This window comes from Nothobranchius furzeri, chromosome 1 (assembly GCF_043380555.1).
Source record: "Nothobranchius furzeri strain GRZ-AD chromosome 1, NfurGRZ-RIMD1, whole genome shotgun sequence".
In the NCBI taxonomy this organism is placed as follows: domain Eukaryota; kingdom Metazoa; phylum Chordata; class Actinopteri; order Cyprinodontiformes; family Nothobranchiidae; genus Nothobranchius; species Nothobranchius furzeri.
Window position 1 is genome coordinate 29931229 of NC_091741.1, and position 13402 is coordinate 29944630.

The window sequence follows — 13402 nt, forward strand, 5'->3', positions numbered from 1 at the left end:
GGCGTATCTCTGACTCAGAAGCTCTGGTGTGGTGCACAGTTAACTCCGGTTGTAGCTAGGTTGTTACCTCCTTTAGCTTAGCTCCCACCTCCGCATTAGCTTTGGGTTAGCTTCAGGTTAGCTTGTAGCTAGTTCGACCGGGTGTCTTCAGTTGATCCCAGCCTTACAGCCCCACCCTCAGCTCCACCTCTCTTCCCTTTTATGGAATTGTCTGGGCTTGACGGAACCTGTGACACGGTCAAAATGGCGGTGGTGGCCACCTCCCATTTTAGCAGAAAAACTTGTTATTGGAGTCGATGGAAACCCCTTGTCCATATATTAATGTCGATGGTCCTAACCAATCACAAGCTTGCGTTCTCCGTCTCGTTCGACGGATGTTTAAAAAAGTGGGCTCGACTCCGTACGTACTTGCGTGCCTGCCGGGGCCCTACGCAAGGACGGATTATAGAGCTGCGTGTCTCCGCGCTGACGCAGAGGGAGAAGCATAAATCAGCCTTTACAGTAAATGTTTGACCTCTGTCAATGCCAATAAAGGGTATGTGACAAAGTACTGAGATGGACTTCATTAATTCTGTGTAACAGAAATCTAATTATTATGCAGTAGCAGAAAATAATTTTCATTTTCATATTAGCACTGCCAAATCTGACTCATAAATACAACTAATAAGCAATCTTACTGCATAATAATTAGATTTCTGTTACACATACACTTCCATAAAATACTTCCACTATAATTTGCTAAATAAATTCTTTAAAAATCAGATAATATTTTCCCCTCGTTTTGTCTCTCATGATGAAAATTATAGATCTTTCATCTTCTTTACTTTACTTAGACTGCTGCTCTTCATTAGCCGATAGTGTTCAACTAATGCAGGAGATAGGTGTAGGAGACCTGTTCACGTTCATGTGCATAAAAACTCAGTGACTGATTATAATCAGAAAAAACATTAGAAGTGTTTGTTCAGTCAACCACACCAGAGACAATAAGATAGCGAAATTTCACGAACAGAGCTTGTGAAATTGCTTCATACGAAGGTGGTTTTATGGAAAAACCTTCATGAACATGTTCTCAACTTGCCATAGATCTGTTACAACCTTTTTCATGTTTCTGGCCACACTCTGGAACTGAAAAGCGACTGAAACAAGATTTTGATAAATGCCAGTCTGATTTTTGTAAAGTCCATCCATTTGTTTCCAGATGTTTATTCGGGGTCAGGTCGCGGGGCAGCAGCCTATGCAGCTAGGCCCAGACTTCCATCTCCCCAGCTACTTGGACCAGCTCCTCCAGGGAAATCCTACGACGTTCCCTAGCCGGCCGAGAAACACAGTCCCTCCAGCGTGTCCTGGGTCTTCCTTTAGGTCTCCTCCCAGTTGGACTTGCCTGGAAAACCTCACCAGGGAGGCATCCAGGAGGCATCCTGACCAAATGTCCAAGCCACCTCAACTGGCTCCTCTCGATGAGGAGGAACAGCAGATCCGTGCCCCTCCCTGTGGGGAAAACTCATTTAGGCCGCTTGTATCCGCAATCACATTCTTTCTATCGCTACCCAAAGTTTGTGATCATAGGTGAGGGTAGATCAATGAGTAAATCGAGAGCTTCACCTTCCAGCTTAATTCTGCCTTCAGCACGACAGATCGGTACAACGCCCGCATCGCCGCAGACGCAGCACCAATCTGCCTATCGATCCCTCGCTCCATCTTTCCCTCACTCGTGACCTAGACCCCGAGATACTAAAACTCCTCCACTTGAGACGAGACCTCCTCCCTGACCATTCTACCCTTTTCAGACTCAAGACCACCGTCTCGGATTTAGAGTAGAGATCGATCTTGCGCTCCATCTTTCCCTCACTTGTGAACAAGACACTGAGATACTGATCTTCGGCTACGGAAGCTGATTTCTGTAAAGTGCAAAATAAATAAATAAATAAATAAATAAAATTCCAAACTGAAAGTTTTGCTGTCAAAACAGTAACTTAAGATGGTTCTTGATGTCTTCATTTCTTCCAGTCTTGGATAAGTTTCAACTAAAAGCCCTCGACAGTCTTCAGCTGGTCCAGGACTCAGCAGAGAGGCTCCTAACGGGAGCCTACAGAAGATCATTTCTGTTTACTTCAAATCTAATTTTAAAATCCAGACAAACCTTCAGGGCTCTGAACCTCCTCTTTAAGGAATCGTTAAAGGTATAAACAGGAGTCTTCAGGTCCAAGTGCGTCTACAAACATCAGGCGAGTCCAAAAGCTTAGCTGTAAGGTGCATGAATGACCAACATACTGTGGTTCTGGATCAGATCAAGTCTGCTATCTATTCTGCTCACTTTAACTCAGGAGCAGAGTTCAGCTTTAAGGGTTTGTTTTAAAGAGCCTACGGTACATTCTGGCATGAATACATCTCTGCTACACCCCCACCTGGTGCAGGTGCAGCCTGCATGAAGAACTCAGAGCGACTAATTAGGATGTAAATATAATATAATCATTACATTATTTTTCCAGAGTTCCACACCTTTAAATCTGATGAAATGTCACTTACAACTATTACTAAAAGGTGCTTTCCAAAATGTTTATTTTAATTGGCCCCAGAGCGTTGGACTAATAACTAGAAGCCCCGCTGACTGTTAACTTCAGAGGTCTGTAATAAAAGCTGCTTAATTTGTGAAGAAGTCACATATGCCCTCAGAGAAAAGGATCTGGTAAGTGTGACGTTATGTCACAGTAACTCCGATGGAAGAACAGGAGCTGAAGACTGACGACCGGAACCCCGGGACTCGAAGACAAACGCGTAACCACCGGAGTTCGCCGAGCTACGGGTAAAGACGGCTGAGGGCGTACACGTCAGAGTGGCCGGTTGAGTTTGTTAGGCTGTGAAGTTCCGACAGCGACCGTGTCACCCCGTGTGACTAACGTCTCTAATATCCAAGCAGGGTGAAAACCAATCATGCTAAGCTTCATCTTGATGTACGTTCAAAACGAGAAGTGGACTTGAAAAAAGACAAATGAATAATAAATATGATAATAAAAGCGGCGAGCTGCAGGAAAGTGTCGACAGCAACAGCTTCCTTACAACTGGGGTTTAAATCAGAGAACGAACGTTTCATGTGTTTACAGCACATGTGTCAGACACAAGACCCGCGGAGCATTTTTATGTGGCCCGCGAGATAAATATCAAAAAATATATTAAAACTGGCCCGCTGGCCGATTTTACCGCAAAGACTTCAACTCCCATGATGCTTTGCGATGTTAGCGCGGAGCAGACGTGCCCCCTCCTTTGTGTTTTTTCCAGCGCCTGCTGCCGGTGTCTGCAGCTCCGCTGTCTCGGACAAACTAAACACTCCTCTCACTCAGCGCCGAGTTCACTCAGCTGTTTTCTGACGTTGAAGCCCAGAAACGGAGATTCTAGCCGCTCAGTAATGTGTTCACGACTGAAAGAGAAAGTTTTCCAACTAACGTCCAGACAGAGCTGATATAACTCCAGCGAGCAGCGACACGCTCAAACCAGCACGACTCTGTGGTTGTGTTTCCTCCCCGACACACAACAACGCGGTCAAGCAGCTCAGACATGTTCATCAGCACAAACCTATGTGAGCACCTGTTGTCATCTAATGTTGTCATTATTATGATGAAGATGAACAAAACAACAGGAGTCTCCTCCTCAGCTCAGATCAACCCCATGATGCAGGTATCTGGCTGGAACAGGTGAGCATCACAGTAAACCAGTGGAGCAAACTGAGCTTTAAATATGTTGGTTTGATGCTCTTTTTCTGCTCCAAAACATGAAAGTTAACAGGTGAGATGTTGCATTTTCATTTAAGATAAAATGATATTTTATTTTGTTGTTGGCCCGTGAGAAAAGATTTAACCTACAGTAAACAGGAAGTGGAAAGGCTGCAGATAGATGAATAGAATAGAAAATCCCTTTATTGTTCCTCAGTGGGGAAAGCTAGACGTCACAGCAGCGATGACACGTATTACAGGAGAACAAAAGGAGAATAAAAAATAAGAAAAATGAATAAACAAGAAAACATAAATCCTGAATAGATTTAAAAATGCTGATTATACCACAAGTAATGAATACCACTGATGTGTTTTATTTAAAACTGACTTGCTCGTGTGTAATCTGGTTATTCCACATTCAGTGTTAATGCAGAAATAAGTTTGTTTCCAAATTTAAAGGTTCAAAATTGCATTTATGTTGATAAAGAAAATGTGCAAATTTGCCGTCACTTTTTCAAAAATATGAAGTTTGGCCCTCGACTCCGTCCCAGAGTTTCATTTTGGCCCCGTGTGAGTTTGACACCCCTGGTTTAAGGAAACCTGCAGAGCGGTCCTTTCCCGGTACGCACCTTTGTGGTCACGCTGCTGAAGCTGCAGGTGGAATCCTAAATAAGCCGAGGTCATTTTAGTCTCGTTTGTCTCGATACCTCTGAGTGCCTGACACAGCTGGGGCTTTCTGCGGAGAGCTCCATGCTGTAAGCAATAAGGGACAATAGGATCGGACGGTCGTACTGAAGTGTTTACAAGCTGGATTTAATGGGACCTCAGCAGCAGGAGGAACCCGTCAGATTCCTGCGATGACCTCCAGGGGCGGCCATGTTTATGTGACATTGACAGTGATCTGTCTGTTCAGTCATAAAACTACAGTGAAACTGCTGACGACAGCAAGAACCCATCATCTGCTGTTTGAGGGAAAGTCGGGGCTCTCGGTCAAAACGTTTTCAGGGATGTAATTAGTCTTTGCTGTTTTGTCTCATCTTCAGTTTTAGAAAAACACCACAGGTCAAACCTGAACTCAGCAGAGGGAACATCTTCTAACAAATGAACCAAAAGCTGCCAAACAATAAAACCAACAATTTTTATTTCACCCTCCCACTGTCTTCATGGGCGACCCCGGAAAGAAAGTTGACCACTGAGCAGGATTGATTTATCCCTTGAGGTCCACGTGATAGGAGTGAGCAGCACCACCTCACCCCTGCCACGTGGACCTCAAGGGATAAACCATCCATGGTGATTGAAAACCGTACTGTGTGCAGGTGAGTAAGCAGGACTTCCAGGATCTGGCTCCAATAAGAGGAAGGCAGCTCCTGTAACGTAAAGTCAGTTTGTACCACCTGAAGAACCCACTTTAAAGACCAAGTTCACTTATTTATCCAAAACATTTGCAGTGGTCTCTAGTGTAAATGAATGCCTCTGTGTGGGGAAAAAGCGCTCACGCTCTTGTTTCAGGAACTAGAAGTGAGCCAGAGGAGAGGGTAGCTTCAGACGGCAGGAATTAGAATCTTATTTCCTGATATTCACACATCTCTTCTCTGATTGGCTAACAGCAACTCGACTCTAGCACTGATTCTGTTTGTTCTGCAATGTTGATGTCTTATCTCCACAAATAACACAAGCCTGGTGGAGTTGCTGATGCTAACGATTAGCTTCTCCTAGCAGAGACGTGCTCTGCTCTCTCCTGGAAACTAAAACAATAACAGCCTTCCTCTTCTCGAGTGAAGATGGGTGACTTAGTGAATGCTAACTTACAGTGTGACGTGGAATTTTCTAGCTTTTCTAATCCAAGTGTTTCCCCGTCCATTTTGTTTTGGTGGCTAATGCAGGAAATAGGGGTAGAAGACCAGTTTCACATTCAGTCGGCATGTGAAACTCCGACTGTATTTCAAAAACACCGAGTCTCTCTGTGAACTTGCTCTTTAAGGCATGAACAGCGTTTGGGCTTGAGAGTGGAATAAATTAAGGAAGTTGGACTTCTTAGGTTTTATTTTCCTGATTTGACTTTTAGACATCTTCATGGCTAACAGCAGCGCTCAAAATGAGCAAACCGTTCCACTGCAAGGAATGCTGAATTATTAAACATTTCTGATTCAGAAACAAAGAGTGTTAGGAATTCTAGTCATGTCAGGACATAACTCACTTTCTGTTAAAACCTTTGTGCTAAAGCCGCTGTGTTCGTCAAATCTGCAGGCTACAGGCTCAGAGCGGATCCAGCATTCCCACTGCTGGTATTTGGGAGGCGGATGTGAGGTTAAATCAATACAACGAGCATATTTTGTCTACGTTTACACGTCCTTCCAGGTTTGGCTCCTGCAGCAGCTGTTTTCCAGCCACAGACCTCATCGCTCAGTGCTGCACAGAGACCTCGTGCTGAGGGGAGGCTGCTTCCACACATCCACCAGACCAGTTACTGGTCTCCCTCCGGTCGGCGTGTTGTGCAGTGCATTTTGACACGCTGCATGAAACTCTGTGTGTTAGCACGAGTAAACAAATTAAAAGTGTAATTCAGTGCACCTGCACACTCCACTGAGGTAGAACCAAAAAGCAGCTGAAGCACAAATACAGAATGTGGTTATGAGACGCAGGACTCGTCGGACAATGTTCAAGTGACTCCAGTTAGTTTCATTTCACTGCAAAAAACCCAGAAATGATTTACCACATTCATTCAAAAGCACTTGTGCACCGAACACAGATAAGCACTAGTAGCAGGACTACAAATGAAGACTACAAGTCAAGTTATTATTTACATAAAATTACATACAGCCCTGGATAATTCCCTCCTATAACCCTGGGGGGCTAAGCCCCATTAGCCGTATTTACATTTTGGTCAGCTCAACACGGGCTGGGTGGGGAAACCCCACCCCCATGCTTCCAGGTCGTGTTAACACGGCCTACTCAGGAACACGGACGTGGACGAGGATAAGAGCAGGTCTGCCAAAGTGGTGCAGAATGCCTGTTGCGTCCTTCATAAGCGCTACGCTAATCAAAATCGAGCGTGAGCAGTATTGCTTTTGGAGACGCTGACATGAAGCACACAACTCACCTTCTCACTGAGCAGCGGTGCTAAAGTGGGCCCTCTCTCATCCAAGAGCGCTCACAGCAGACGCCCAGTCCTCACCCTGCCGCCGTAGCTGAACACGTTTACCCCACTGCATCCAGATTATCCAATGGCGGGCGTGTATGGTTGGCTCAGCGTGAAACGGACCGCCGAAAAAGCAGTCAGCTCGCTCAGACAACACACGGACACCAATGTAAATGCAATGACCCTACCAGAGCCAGACCGAGCTGACCACAGTGTAAAAAGGCCAATCGACTCTCAATACTAGAGACATCCCTGGATCAGTGCCTGCAAAACTAGCAGAAACAGCACAGGCCAAAAGTGTGTTTTCTTTATTCTCACGACCATTTACATGGGTAGATTCTCACTGAAGGCATCAGAACTATGAATGAGGAGTTATGTGCTTAACCAAAAAAGGCGAAATAACTGAAAACATGTTTTATATTCTATTTTCTTCCAAATAGCCACCCTTTGCTCTGATTACTGCGTCGTACACTCTTGGTATTCTCTCGATGCGCTTCAAGAGGAAGTCACCTGACATGGTTTCCAACAGTCTTGAAGGAGTTCCCAGAGCTGTTTAGCACTTGTCGGCCCCTTCGTAAATGGTCATGGTCGTGAAAATAAGAAAACACACTGAACGAGAAGGTGTGCCCAAACTTGCGGCCTGTACTGTAAGTGTAGAAATATTTGTGTTTACTGAGGTCAGTGTGCTTGCGGGCGTCGTAAGTAACGGCTTTGAGTTGCAAAAGTTATTCAGTCCTAGTCAAGTCGTCCTGATAGTTTCATTACATCCATCCAGTAGATCAGGAGACATTCTGGTCAAACATGCACTTGATGCAAAAGCAAAATGGTTGGCTTACAGTGATATCAAGGTTTTTAACAGAAGTCTTGCACAACCTGATAACACGTGACCCTCAGCTACTATGACACCAATGTTTACCTGAGTAGCTCTTGACCTGGCTGAGTTTCAGCCATCTTTGTTTGTTAATTGTCCAGTAACTGGACGTTTTGATCTGGATGGACTTCAAAAGGTAAACTATTATAGATCAGTGGCGGCTGGCCAGTAGAGGGCGATAGGGCGCCGCCCTCCCAGTTTCCCCTGTGTTTTTAATTTTTATTTTAAAAAATAAATAAATAAAATTAACAATAATCACATATTCTAAGTTAATTGTGTGTTTTGTAACAAAAATAAATCATATATATATATATATATATATATATATATATATATATATATATATATATATATATATATATATATATATTAGGGGTGGGCCGTTATCGGCGTTAACGCGCTGCAGCAAAGCCAGACTCTTATCGCGCGATAAAAAAAATGACGCCGTTAATCTATTCTCAATGTTGGGTTGGGATCTGGGTCTATACTAAGTAAACTATGACTTTCACATTGCGCGGATGGATACCTGGTTGGCGCGGATGTATATTCGGCGCGGATCATCGTACGTATGGACGGACGCCAGGCTCGCGGAGTTTAATGTTCCCCATGCAGCCGAACAGTCGCACCTTCGCTGCCAGAAGCGCTTCTCCCTTCTCATCGCGCGGGACAAGTAAATAATTTTTGTACTTTCACCAGAGTTTAATCCGTAAATCCGACTTTCATTCTTTTTATTTTGTTTTGTTTACCTCCGACATTTCCAGCCGGGCTTTCCCCGGGCCACACTTTCCCCGCGGCCGAAGCAGCGCTCGGATGTGAGAAAACAAGACTTTCTCAGACGGGTGCGGTTTCCAACTAAGTTTAGCTCTTTTAGCAGCTGTTTATTGTAATAAAGTGATAAATTGTTTCTACAGGTCGTTGTTCATGTGGCTTCGACTCAAATTCACCTGTAATAATAAACGTTTTACTCATAAATGTTTATATTAGTTTAGAAAAGTTGAGCTAGGATAACTCCCCTCGCCGTTTTCAGAGACAACAACAGCAACAGTTGGCTTCTGCTCATTCAGGTGAGCTGTGGCATCATTTCCAGCTCTCGCTCCTATTCACCAGAGGCGATCCTACATGCAAACTAAAGGGGGGCATTGGAAGGGCACCCCAGAAATTTAACCCCCTCCCCAGGCCAGATAGTTTGTGTGTGTGTGTGTGTGTGTGTGTGTGTGTGTGTGTGTGTGTGTGTGTATATATATATATATATATATATATATATACTTTTTTCTTTAGCAGGCTATATTGTGCAGAAGAGAAGATCTAGTTTGTCACCAGACCATGTGAACAAGCTGGTCTGCTTGAGTGACTGGTGGAAGAAGGAGAAATAGAGCTTGGACTGATTGACCAAATGCTACTGACTGTAAATAGTTAATCATGACCTATTCTGTAGACCTACAGTGCAGAATTTGTTGAACTGAATAAACAGCTATTAAACACAAATACTTATTGATCATTATTTATTTTCATCATCAGTTATCGTAGTAAAACTGCTTTATCAGTCTGTGATGCATTATTGAAACAAGAAATACGCCTCCATTCTCAAAGACTTGCTTTTATTCATTATCTAGGTAGCACACACATATGCCTTCGGCAGAATTTGAATGAGCCATTTTAATCTAGATTAATCTAGATTAATTCCAAGATTACAGTGAGATTAATCTAGATTAAAAACATTAATCTATGCCCACCACTAATATATAAGTATATTGGTCTCTGCCGGTCTCTGCCGATCTCTGCCGAGCGGTGGAGGCTGTGTGCTGTTTTTCAATCGCCCAAACAAGACGGGACCAGTTGTCCAATTGCTGACAAGAAAATCAAAGGGTAGGAATGGGAATGTATCCAATCAGCGTCAACGTTGTTTCAGAACGTTTCAGAAGCATGATGGGCGATAGAGCTACCGCCAAGGCTTTCGTTGGTGTTCGGTAGAACTCGGAGAGTCTCGACTCCAGCACTTTTTGGTCAAGACTCGTGACGGTCGTGACGCAGACGTAGACATGGACGCCAGTGCGCCTACAACATGGATACCGGATCTCAGCAGCCACTGAATTCAGTTTGGTCTCTTCTCCAGTATCCGTTCGAGAGGAGAACTATGGTGGAAAAACTTAATGTCAGAGAGCTTGGACCAGATCAGCCCGACGTAAAGATAAGCCAGCAGGACAAGGAGAAGGGTAAACTGTACACACGAGGCTTCTCCCAAAATTGGTACACCAGGAAGCAGTGGCTAGCTGGATGGAATCACGCTAATGCGTTATTTTGCTTTCTGTGTTTGTTATTCACAACGGATGGGATCCACAGAAGGTGGATGTGGAACTTGTGTCTCATTGGGGACTCCATTCATTCTCTGACTGAGGAATGCAGCGCATCAGTGCAGCAGCCAACAAAGAAACGGAGGACGTTTGGACAGGGAGAACAGCAGCTGGGTGCAGAGGTAAGCGGTACATTACATTTCTGTAAACAAGACAATCAGAATCAGAAATCCTTGGTTGTCCCACAAACCGGGACATTTGTTTAATAACATGTACATTGTTTAATGTGCAATAACTGTGTAACGTTATGAAGTTCATTATTTTCAGCTCCACACAGCTGCCCCTGTGCACAGTAACACCCGTGTAGAAAACGCCAAGGTCGGGTGTTCCTCAGACTGTTTACATTCCAGGAGAAGAGCCAGAAGGAGAAGAAGAACGCTTTTCAATAATCAAAGTACTTAATTTGTGATTAAAGCTAGTCGAAACAGATGTTGATCAATAATAATCAAGTGAATGATCTGTGGAATAAAGATGTCATGATTTATGTGTTTAATGAAAACAGGACTATTACACAGACAGACTGACCCTCATCTCCATAGAAACGCATGACACATTGTTCCAACCAATCAGAGCTTTCGGCTGCCGCAGGAGAATCTGGCTTGTTGACTTAAAGTGTCCAATCCGCTTTACTAAAACTTATCAACAATTCAGAGATATAAAACAAGGCAACGCCATTTTAAGCTCAGTTCCATTTTGACTTCAGTTATGTTCACCGTCATAAGAAAGAGAAGCACAGCCTGGCCAGATGTGTTTTCTTCTTTAAACTAAGAACTGTGAAGTTGGAGATATTCGTCGTTTAACAACCAGACGACATCCTTTCAAAATAAGAGCACCTGCTGACGCTGCCGATTGGTACCGGGGTCGACCCTTCAGACGGGCTTTGAAATGCTGCGATCGCTGTTTCGACAGCTCCAGTACACATCCGAGGTCTCCAGACTTGGCATTTCCTGATCTACCTGGGAGGCCCCCACTGGGTACGTACACGGCAAAATAGCAGCTCATGTCATCACTTTATAAGCCTCGTGATATCTAGTCATAACAATCAGACTACCAGATTCAATGACGTCAGCCTAAAGATCCTGAACAAAACACACACACACGCACCAACACAACATCCAAATCCATTTTCATCCATCACAGTGTTAGTCCTGGTAGATTGTTAAGAATTTATGATTAAGAAATTAAAGATTCTTAAATGATCCCAACTCTCTCTCTTTTCTTGTCTCAAAGTCAATACAGAGTGTTTAATTAAACTCCCTGATGATAAAAACAGCCTATTCTTCTGATTATAACAAGTGATCTACTTACAGTATATTAAAATACAACTCTAGATAGTTTCATCACTCTATTTCTCTACAACTGTAAAAACTCATTTCAACACACATACCTATTATACATATTTAATCATGTAAATGTGTATTTCAAGTAAATTTGTACATACATCAGTCTGATTCCATTTTACTAGTTACACTTCTGCTGCAGCAAACAAATTTCCCAGCTTTTGGGACAATAAAACATTTCTGATTCTCAATGAGATGTTTTTACATTTGAAGTAAAAACATCTCATTGAGAACCAGAAATGTTTTATTGTCCCAAAAAGTGGGAAATATGCCATTTGTAAGAGGATACTGATGACATTATTTCCTATGAAAGTGTTTCCACTTTCCATAAGTCCTAACAGTGTAAATTTCTGGCATTTTGTCTAAGTAGTGTTTACTACCATTACTGTAACAGCGACCTGCTCATAATTTTTCGTGTTCACTCAAATGTTGAAATTAAACAAAATGTTTTTGTTACTTGCCTCTTGCATTGCCTATTTACCATTTATGGTCGTGTTATTTTATGTACAATTTAATGCAGTATTTTTCAACCTTGGTCCGCAAGGCAGCGTGCCAATAGTCAGACACACCTGGATTAATCAGTTTGTCCAATGATGTAAGGCAGGAAATAAAACAGCTGTGCTTAATTCAGGAAATAGTGAAGTTGTGCACAAAGCTCACAAAGCACAAGTTTGTTTAAAAATAAAAAATAGCACAGCCCCACCAAAAATATTTTTCACCAGCCGCCACTGTTATAGATCCAAGTTAGATGAAACATTCTGAAAGTTTTACTCCACTCTAATCAGTGGTTCATGAGATATTTATCTAACAGACAGATCATTACCACCCTCCTTTTGGCGATGGACAATAAACTCCATATATTACAGCAAACAGTGTTTGCTTTCTATAACTACTAAAACAAGTTCCTTTGTTGACTAATTCATGAATTAAGAATTCACCCAACCTCTATATTTCACTGCAGATGCGCAAACTAGATGTTTCTGCAACGTCTTTCAAACCTCTTACCTTTCTCTCTCTGAGCTCAGGTAGCAGACCAGGTGACACGCCCACAGGAGGGGGCCTGCGTAAGTGCTGAGGGATGTTAAAACGATGGCAGGTGCTTCGATGTAGCTTTCCAGTCCAACAAAGCCGACTGAAATGTCGACAGTGGCTATGTTGTTGGAGTTGCCCTGCAGGAACACGGACAAAAAAGTTCTTTTAGCTTCGCCAAGGGTGCAGAAACAAGCTGACAGGATCAAAAATGTGACTGATAAAAGTTCTCCAGAAACAGATCTTTGGTTTCTGGAGTTATTCTAACTTCTCAGTGGTCCAGATGTTTTTGTTGGGGAAATGCCAATAGTGAAGCCAATGCAGAAGTGACAAAAGCTGTAATTCCCTCCTCATCCACTAGGGGCTGGATCCAGAAAGGAGCAAAGTACGATTGACTCCATGTTTAAAATCCAAACCTCACAGTATTATTAACATGTCTTTAGCAGAACCAGGAGTTAGTGATTGTCATATGTGTGTGCTTTCATCTTATGTACACTCACAAATAAAATCTGCAAAGCTCAGCAGAGATCAAAGACAACTTTCTTTTTGAATTCTTTGACGATCTGCAAACTGCAACACATCCACTAACTGTTTCTTCTCCATCTGCACACATTCTTCTGATCTGTGAGGACGAAACCCCATTTCAAACAAAAAGTAAACCTGAGTAAGCAGGTTGGAGGCCGCAGAATGACTTTTTTGTTACTTTTGCTTTCTTGTTGAAATCGCGCTGAGATGTTTCAAATTTCATTTTGTACCAACAGCAAATTTATTGCTTGGGAAAATACGGAACAACAAGAAATTTCCAACAGACAGTATCTCATCAAAGCCGGTGTGTTTGGTTTGATGCAGCTTGTTCAGAGTCCGAAATGTTCAAAGAAACACAACTCTGAAAAGAAATGTTCCTGCCCACATGGCAGCATTTGAAGAAACAGGCTCATTTGTAGGAAGTAAGCACGCCTGGATGG

The 13402-nt window shown here is 43.0% G+C and overlaps 1 protein-coding gene across 2 annotated transcripts in view; it reads right to left on the reverse strand.

The window, feature by feature from the left end:
- The window catches only part of pigg (phosphatidylinositol glycan anchor biosynthesis class G (EMM blood group)), a 209385-nt gene that overhangs the window by 66505 nt on the left and 129478 nt on the right, over window positions 1-13402 (reverse strand). For both annotated transcript variants that reach the window (XM_015953332.3, XM_054737951.2), the window contains exon 12: window positions 12414-12577. In XM_015953332.3, coding sequence (XP_015808818.3) covers window positions 12414-12577 — 164 coding nt within the window. The remainder of the gene's footprint in view (window positions 1-12413; window positions 12578-13402) is intronic.